Genomic DNA, 10,272 nt, shown 5'->3' with positions numbered 1-10,272 from the left:
TTTTTTTTTTTAATTCATAAATACTTATAATGTATTTATTTATTTACTCATTCATTTATTTCTTATTATTTATTTATTTTAATTTAATTTCTACTATTCCAAGTCTAATATTTTTTTACTTTTGTTGACAATAACAGCACATTCTTGACACCTATGTGTCAACTTTCCCATCTAATTGTTATCACCAACGGTGACCGATCTAATTCTCACTAGGAGCATTTTTTCTATTGGAGTTCTTTTTCACTCACTCTTTAACAGTTTGTTTCTGAATTTTGACACGAATAGACGTATTTGTGCAGTGAAATTTATTTTGAATAATTATTTTATAATTAAAAAAAATGTCATCAAGGGAAGCAAGTTTTTCACGTTGTGACGAAAAAACTGTTGATGATAACTCTTTATACAGTGATGTATCGATGCAGCGGCTAAAAGATGGCGTAGTGTATTATGAAATTTACTTTTCGAAAATAATTTAATTGCAATAACATCTTCTGATACACTGTCTGAAAATGCTATGCTGATAGGCACAGAATTATACAATAATACATTGGATGTGTTGAATGAAAAAAATTTATAAATGTTGCAATTAAATTATTTTCGAAAAGTGAACTCTCATAATACACTACTCCATCTTTTAGCCACTGCTTCGATGCATTACTGTATAAAGAGTTATCATCAACAGTTTTTTCAACCTGGGCATCACACCTATCTTCGAAGCGCATGTTATCCGCACCAACCAACATCAAGGGCAACTAAGAACTTTGGAAGCACTGGAAATCTTTAAAGCCGACCGCAAATCCACATGCATTAATTTCAAAGAAGAAATGAATCTCTCTACAGCATGGCAATTCATACTAGACAATAAATCATAATATATTTTATAAGATAAATTTAAATAAGGTATTGTGCACATAACGAATCCCCATTGGTAGAAAATATATTTGAAATAGCTTGTGGATTCTTTCCACTTTTGGAATTTTTTCAGAAAAAGGGCTCATTTCAAAGAAGAAATGAATCTCTCTACAGCATGGCAATTCTTACTAGACGATAAATCATAATATATTTTATAAGATAAATTTAAATAAGGTATTGTGCACATAATGAATCCCCATTGGAAGAAAATATATTTGAAATAGCTTGTGGATTCTTTCCACTTTTGGAATTTTTTCAGAAAAAGGGCACATTCCAAATTTTTAAAAACATTCAAATTAAAGAATCCAGTTATAACAGAAGATATAAAATAAGCCTGAAGAAGAGCCCAGGAGGAGCATCGAAAACGTTTGTCGATTTTTTGAAGAGTTTCACACTGGTTATTGGTTAATTATAGGTTGTTGTGTATTTTGAACAGCTATATAGGTGTTACTTTCAACACTATACAGTGGTGCCTCGTATAACACTTAATCCATTCCAGGTGCATGTCCGTTAAGTGAAAAGTCCGTTATACAAAATGCATTTTACCATAGAAATACATGTTAAAACATAATTCGTTCCGCAGCATAAAATAACCATACTGTACCATAAAAAAAATAATAATGGAGCAGTCACCAATTATGCTGGATGCTGTGAGGAGGAGGTGGAGGAACACTTTCTTTACACATTCATACAGATACAGACTTTTTACACATTTCAGCAGGTCTCTTTTTATTGTTTTTTAATCAGAGTCAGATTCAGGAAAGGCTACCGGGGCTTGCAGGGTCAACTCCTCTTGTTCCATCCTTTGTTTTTTGCCTGCTGGCTTCTTGAAAAACATGTCCAAGGTGGTCTGTTTCTCTCTCTTCTTCAACACCTGTCGGAAATGACGGGCAAGGGTGTCATTGTAGAGATCATTGATCTTGTTGGCCTCAGCTCTGTTTGGATAATGAGTGTTGGTAAACTCCTGAACCTCTCCCCACTTGACAAGGAAGTTTTTGTAAACTTTCACTCTTTCTGATGCTTTCTTGCTTTGTTTCAATTGAAATCACCTTTCTGTTTTTTTAGAAGCCATGATTTGCACAACACTTGAATAAATGTAAATACCCTGCATTGAGGTGATGTATGTAATAAACAAGGGAGCAAGCCAAACCCAATGGGAGCTCTGTACTTCAGATATACTAATAATATATTCTAATAATACTAATATATTATAAAAATAGCAGATTGTCATTGGCAGCGGCAAAAGAGTGGAAACATCATTCGCATTTGTTCGCAGAAAGTCCGTTGTTTGCCTCACGTAACTGCCAAACAAAGTCCGTTGTTCGCAGCCAGTACATTGCTCGAGTCACGTAACGGCCAAACAGAAAGTCCATTGTTTGCAGCGTTTGTTATTGTTCTGTTACAAATATTCCTGTTCTATTGGGTTGTTCGGAAAGTAAGTTCGTTTTTTTTACCACTAGACAGATTAGTTGTATTTTTCCCGCCATTTTCGTTCTAAACCGTATTATCATTATATATTTTGACAGCTAGCATTTTATGGCTTATTTGTAAACAATTTTGTTTGATTTCATGCAATTGTTTATTTTTTGTGTCCCATCAAATATGGAAGATCGAAAGCAGAATCTTTGGCATATTTTGCTTTTTTATTACCAAAAAAATAAAAATGCTGTTCAAACAAGAAAAAATCGTGTGACATGTATGGTGGAGATGTGTTGACAGAACAATAGTGCCAAAACTGGTTTACAAAATTTCATTCTCGCAATTTCAGTATTGAAGATGCACCACGTTATGGATGGCCAATTGAAGCCAATGAAAACAAAATAAAAGTACTGATTGAAGCAAACTGCAGAATAACAACACGTGAAATCACTAAGAGATTAAATTTGTCAAAATGAACTGTTTATGAGTACTTGAAACAAATTGGTTTTGTTTCTAAGCTCGATATATGAATTCCACGAGTTCTTAAAGAGAAATGCTCTCTATTTGGTGGGATATTAAAGAATTTTTTTTGGAGCTTTTACCAGACAATTTAACAATTGATTCAAAAGTGTACTGCATTCGAATAAACAAATTGCATAATATCATCAAACAGAAAAAGCTGGCCAGAATTGATAAAAAAAAACCAGCTGTAGTGTTTTACCACAATAATGTCAAATTTCACACAAGTTTGGTAACTCGTCAGAAACTGTTATAACTTAGATGGGACGTGCTATCACACCAACCATATTCGCCAGATTGAGCACACTCAGATTATTACTTGTTCCGGTCTATACAATTTTTTTTAACTGTAAGACATTTACTTGAAATGACAATGTCAAAAATCACTTGGATCGGTTTTTTGTAAGCAATGATCAAAACTTTTATGAATGTGAAATCGTGCTACTACCAGAAATGATGACAACAGGTATTTGATCAAAATGGTCAACATATAATTCAATAAAATATTTATTTATTATAAGAATATTGCATTTTTTTCTACAGAAAAAAACAAACTTACTTTTCGAACAACCCAATACATTGAACAGTTAATAACTATATCTACAAATGGACAGCAAACTACATAACAGAAATTAAATTAATTACAAAAATAAAATTAATAATATAAAATAATTACCGTATTTACTTGCATATAGGATGAGGTGTGACATTAAAGATCAAAATAAAGAAAATTAGATTTATTAATGCAATTCTAATTTTATTTTGTTTAATCACAAGTAAAATATTAAATGAACGTAAATGCACACAATATCTTGCAAAAATTACTAGCATTTTTAACTTTAAGGAAAAATCCTGTAAAATCGACAACATAATTTGTTCATGTAAAGCTGGACAATCAGAAATCTTTTTTTGCCTATTTTTAACAGTCAAATCCACTCTCTGTCAATTACACTTATGAGTTTCTCTGATTTCCAAATAATCATCCATTTTCATGTAGGAATGGATTAAAACTTATATAGGGCTCTCATGTAATTTTGGAATTTCAATCTGGAATTCAATTCAAAAGCTTTGCTTTTCCTATTGCTATTCATCTTACTCCTGACAATATACAAGAACAATTCAAATAATACTTATGTTTAGAAAAACCGGTAAAAAATCCAAATCTTTTAGCATCCGGTAAAAAATGCGAATAGACGGTTCACAAAAATTATTTGCAAAAACACAAAGAATCTTTTGCTCATGCATATAGGACAACCTAGGAATTTGAAGCTGTGATAAATGAATAAAAACCATGTCTTATATGCGAGTAAATATGGTATATTAATAATATATTTTTACATATAAAATTAATTCTAAAATACAAATCAACCACTGATTTTCTGACACATTTTAATCAAAAGTCTTACTAGATAAATCAAGGTTGTGGTGCTCTAATACCAGACCATTAATTATATTCCTTTCATATTGTAATTTAATATGGATAATCTATAACATAACACATACTTACAAAAAATTGTTAGAATGATAATAAAGCCTTCACATAATCCATCTCACCATTGAAAAGATTGATTGAGGATGTGTATTATGCAATTTTGGGGTGTTTATGTCCAATAGCATTACAGAGTGTTGTAGGGAGATGAGATGGTACTTGAAAAGTATAAAAATAGTATAATTTATGGGTGATCCCTTAGACAGGTTTTACTGTATATTTAATGTAAGAAGAAAATTTTTCTGTCATATCCTACAATATATTACTAAAGTTAAAAAAAACTTTACTAATACTAACTACTGTTAAAAAAATAGTACTTACTTGAGGAACAACTTCATGTATAAAGCCAACTACACTTTCCATGTAAGTTTTATCACTAAAAATAAATTATTAAATTATATTAAATAGAAATGACAGACAAATAAAAATGTTTTTTGAAATACTGTCAAATTATTTTAAATTTATCATTCTGATCCAACACTTTTAAAAAATTATTGTTTTAAGGAAAAAATTTATATTATATACATATACAGTAGAGCGTCGTTTATCCGAATCAATTGGGGACTGGGGTTGTTCGTTCGGATAACTTATTTTTCGGATAACCAATTATGTACGAAAAAATATATTAATTTATCCCGTGTTGAAATTTTTCTCCGTTGCGTGTNAAATATATTTATAATAATTAGAATAAATCTTAAAACATAAAAGAAACATGATTTTATACATTACATACTATCACAACTATTTCTATTGTCAGAATTGGTGGCCTCACTACAAACAGAATCACTATCATTTTCTCATGTGTTTGCTGCTGTTTTTATTTGGATATTTGGAGCCTGTATCAGCTTCATAACCTCAAGATTAATAATAACTTATAAAAGCTTATAAGCTTATTTAAGCTTATAAAATTAGATTAATAATAACTTATAAAAGCTTATTAATAACTACTTTTATAAGCTTTTCTTGTTTTCTTCTTGTAGATGTAATTATTGGGTCTGACATTAATCAAAAGATCATGTAGCAAATCTTTATTTGCATATATATATATTTTATATACATTATAAATTAAAACAATATATATATAAATTATATATATATACACACACACCCCACTGGTATATAATCATAATCATACACAGTTACTGTATTCGTTTATAGAGTTTATGAAAGTAAAATTTTATTGTATTTTTTCAACGGAAACAAAAATGTATACCATTTAATAATGTAAAGAAAAATAAAGAGCCCATTAAGTTCAAAAAATATCATCATTCAAGTGGCATCTGTCTTTGTCAATGCATTCCTGTAGCCTTGTGGAGAAGTTGATCATTGCTTGCTGAATATGCTTGTACGATGATAATTTAGCTCTAAATGTAAAATTCTTCAAACTGATCTCTCTGACATCTGTAGAGCATGAGCATGTTTTACTACTGAATGATGATGGCTATTCTCCATAGCTTGTCTCACCAATTCTGAGTTTTCAAGAGTCCAAACTTTTCACTCACTTCCACAAGCTTTCCTTGGATACGCTGAACTTGTCATTCTCAGGTTTTTGATCTATTTCAGAATAGTGTTCCAGCTTGGAACTCTACCGTGATATCCAACATTAAAACGAGTTTGAAACTTCCTCCAAATCAGTCACCAATCACCACTTTTAAAAAATGTTTCAACAACAAAAGCACAACGCATGGCTCCATGGCTTCATTGTTACTGAGAAATGGCATCATCTGATGAGTGATACACACTTATTTTCATGGTAATCAGCACTCCAAGCAAACATTATAAATCAACCTAAAATTGTCATCATACACCCATCCCTGCCAGATCCTGTATATACAGGGTGTTTATAAATGAATGATGCAGTTTTAAAACTTAATAATAATCTATTTATTACCTTATATGAGCAAACCTTACAGCATAAGCAGCGGCAACTGTCCAAGTTTTTTGTGCACTACATGCTCTTCGCTTGTCATGCTTAATCGTGTTCTTCACCAATGCTGGATTGGACATGGTGCAACAGCAGACAACAATCTGCTCCCCTGGCCACCCCGTTTGCCAGATTTAACATCCTGTGATTTCTTTTTGTGGGAGGTTTGTTAAAGACTGAGTTTATGTACCACCAATGCCCGTGTCCCTTGAGGAAATGTGTGATCTAATAAAGCATGCACTGCAGACCATCACAGAGGACATGCTACACCGCATATGAGGAGAATTTGATTACCGTGTAGATGTGTGCCGTGTGACCAAGGATGCACATATTGAAGGATTGTGATTAATGCACAGAAAACTTGGACAGTTGCTGCTGCTTATGCTATAAGGTTTGCCCATATAAGGTAATAAATAGATTTATTATTAATTTTTAAAACCACACCATTCATTATAAACACCCTGTATACACACACACACAATGTCAAAAAACATTTTCCACTCTTGCAGCAACATTTCATGAAAAACTCTGAAATGTCTTTTAATTAAAAAATTAGTTCAGATGTTCACATGCAAAATTGAAAGATTAAAAACTACTAATAAAACACAGTGATACAATTTTCTAATATTTCACAATTTAGATTAGACTATGCTTTTTATTTACAAGCACAAAATTATACCTCAAAAAAGAATCACATCATAAGGTTTTTCTCTGGTTTTATGATTTCAAACAAAATGTACAGATTAATATTTTATATAATCCTCCTTGACCTTAAGAACTGCATCAACTCTTCTTGGCATGGATTCCACTAATCTTGCAATTATATTGTTATTAATATTGGGGCATTCTTCCTTAACCAAGTTGTAGATTTTAATTTTATTGTTTTGCAATTTTTATCTTTCATATTGACTGTAAGTGTTCAATTAGGATTAAATCTGGCAATTGTGGAGACTAGTCTAATGCTCTGATCTTTTTTTGGAACCAGGATGTAATAATCCCAGCTGTATGCTTGGGATCTCTGTCTTGTTGAAAAATATACTTTTTTCCAAGATGCAATTTATAAACTGATGGAGAAATATGCTTCTTCAGGATCTCATATTCATGATTCCATTGATTAATTCAAAATTTCCTACACCTCTCCAAGACCAAAATCATTTTGCTACCTCCTCCATATTTAACAGTTTTGACAGTTTTTTTAAAGCTGCTACTATGTGCCTCCAAACTCTGACAATTCAATCTGATCCAAAAAGTTTAACTTTGGTCTCATTTGACAACAAAACTTGTTTCCAGTCATTCACAATGATGTTTTTGGCATTTCTTTGCCCATGCTAGATATTTCATCAGATGCACATTAGAAAGCAATGGCTTTTTTCTAGCATGACAACTTGTTAGACCACAACTATGCAATTGATTTCTGACTGTTTAATCACATACATATATAGTACTTGTTGATATGTTCATAAAATATTGTTTACTTTTGAAGCTGATAAAAATGCATTTTTCTTTTTTGCTCCATGCAGCATTTTTCTTTTTTGTTCCATGCAGCATTTTTCTGTCTTCAAAACTCATTTTTCCCTTGGCTGTCCAGGGTTTGGCAAATTTGTTATAGTTCCACAGGTTTTGAACTTTTCCACAATATTTCTAATAGTATCTACATGAACACTAGTTAACTGTCGATCTACAGTAAATTTCTTTTCCAGTATTTATACAATTTTTATAGGGTGTGATTCTTTCTTTGACTTAGGAATCCATACTTACAAATTAAAAAAAAATTCAGCAACAAGTTATGTAACTTTTCCAGCAAAAAAAAATCTTCAAATTGTATGTGGCACCATCTGTTATGAGATTTTATTAAAAAAACTTTTTATATTATTAATTATTATAAAATGTCAAAAAGCTTAAAATTAGAATAGAGGTGAATTTTAATTTTATAAAAAATTGTAAAGGCTAATAACCCCCTAAATATTCATTAAGTCTGACCCTCCTCAGATATGATATTTACCTATTTACAATTACATAAAAAAAATCTATTTTTAGTAAGAGTAAATATATTTGTGTTTTAGTTTTTATGGATATATATCATCATATATATATAACAACTTGTTGCTGAATTCTTTTTAAATTTGCAATAACTTTTAAACAAAAATTTCAAGTAACATCAGAGAAATTTATATATTTTATAACACTTTAATTTGTAATAAATTAACAAGTTTTATAATATATTATATTACATGTATTGCTGGTGATTATCAAAGTGGACTAAATCATTTTTCATTTGCAGATATTTTGACTTTTAAACTTGTAAAAATTAAAAAAAAAAAATAAATATATATATATGTATATTTTTTGATAATCACCAGTACCATATGTAATATAATATATTATAAAACATAGAGTTAACTATGAGATTAATTACATGACTTTAATACAGTAAGACCCCACTTAATGTGGGGATGCATTCCTAGATGACAAAGCACTAAACAAAACAGTGTTAAACAAGGTCATTTTAACACAGAGTAAATAGAGAAAGGGGAACGCCCAACCAAAAATAAACAAATTTTACTTTAAGTTATTTTTATATTAATTTGCATAATAATATATGTTAAATAACACCTGAAATATGCATACAGAAATGTAACTATGAGATTAATTACATGACTTTAATACAGTAAGACCCCACTTAATGTGGGGATGCATTCCTAGATGACAAAGCACTAAACAAAACAGTGTTAAACAAGGTCATTTTAACACAGAGTAAATAGAGAAAGGGGAACGCCCAACCAAAAATAAACAAATTTTACTTTAAGTTATTTTTATATTAATTTGCATAATAATATATGTTAAATAACACCTGAAATATGCATACAGAAATGTAAAGTTCATTTTTTATGATGACGGTCCCGACTCTTCTGAAATTCTTGATTTTTTTTGCGATGAAGTCGTATCATGTCATTTGCTGCTTTTTTCTTTCCTTAAGCAAATGTCAGTAAGAAGATTGCATCCAAAATGCCTCATCTTCCTTTTGCATCCTTTCAAAATCTGGATCATTCACTACAATTTGATCAACGATTTTGGTTATCATTACTAAACTTTTACTTAAGGAAATCTGTAGAGAAATTCTTTGGGTTCTTCATTTTCAGAATCTCTGTTTTTCAGTTCATGAATTCCTTGTTCCGCCAGTTCTTAAAGGTCGTCATTGGTAAGGCTGTCACCAGAAACCTGCAGTAACTCCTCAATATCCTGCTCATCTGCATCTCCTAGTCCTGCTGTATCGATTAGGTTGACAATTTGGTCAATGATAGAGTCTTCTCATTGAGAATTCTTGAATATCTTACTGATAAATGCACGAACAAAGTGTGGAAGATGTTATCAGTTAATTCTTGCTGAGCGAAGTTGATATTGTCTATAGCAGGGGTGGCCAACACGTAGACCGCGGTCGACCGCAAAGGTTTTGAAAGTAGCCCGCAAAACTAAAGTTGAACAATTTGCTTTCAATTAAATTAATGTTTAAAAATCTTAATTTGATAATTTATTCTTACAATAATAGACTGTCTGTGCAATGTACCCATACTGTTTGTATTTATCCCGATGAACAATGCAAATGAACATTAACGCATGCACATATAAAAATCCTAAAATTGTTTGCCCATATTCATAGTCGCCCGCAGACTATATTTTACCAAAAAAGTAGCCCCTAAGGGATAAAAGTTTGGCCACACCTGGTCTACAGCATCCATGATGTTATATTTTTTCCAAAATTGCACCAAACATAGATTTAAGGAAAGTACAGCGCTATGCCGAATTGTCACCTTTTGCTGATTGGTTCATGTCTGGGAATAATCGTATTATATACGAATCAATAAAATGTTGTGATTATTTGAATCAGCATAAATTTTTAGCTTTTTTTTAGGCTTCAAGCAGACCACGTTATATGGAATCAGCATTAATCGCGGCAGTATTAAGCAGGTCTTACTGTATATATATATTCTAATTTTTACCTCTATAATTT

The 10,272-nt window shown here is 31.0% G+C and overlaps 1 protein-coding gene across 1 annotated transcript in view; it reads right to left on the bottom strand.

The window, feature by feature from the left end:
• The window catches only part of LOC111626434 (breast carcinoma-amplified sequence 3 homolog), a 101,619-nt gene that overhangs the window by 82,064 nt on the left and 9,283 nt on the right, over positions 1–10,272 (bottom strand). Inside the window, exon 2 of the mRNA XM_023369803.1 lies at positions 4,661–4,715. Coding sequence (XP_023225571.1) covers positions 4,661–4,715 — 55 coding nt within the window. The remainder of the gene's footprint in view (positions 1–4,660; positions 4,716–10,272) is intronic.

This window comes from Centruroides sculpturatus, unplaced genomic scaffold, assembly GCF_000671375.1.
Source record: "Centruroides sculpturatus isolate CEXI.00-Female unplaced genomic scaffold, Cexi_2.0 scaffold111, whole genome shotgun sequence".
Classification (NCBI taxonomy): domain Eukaryota; kingdom Metazoa; phylum Arthropoda; class Arachnida; order Scorpiones; family Buthidae; genus Centruroides; species Centruroides sculpturatus.
The sequence above is the reverse complement of the archived record's forward strand: the minus strand, read 5'-3'. Positions and strand labels throughout refer to the sequence as shown.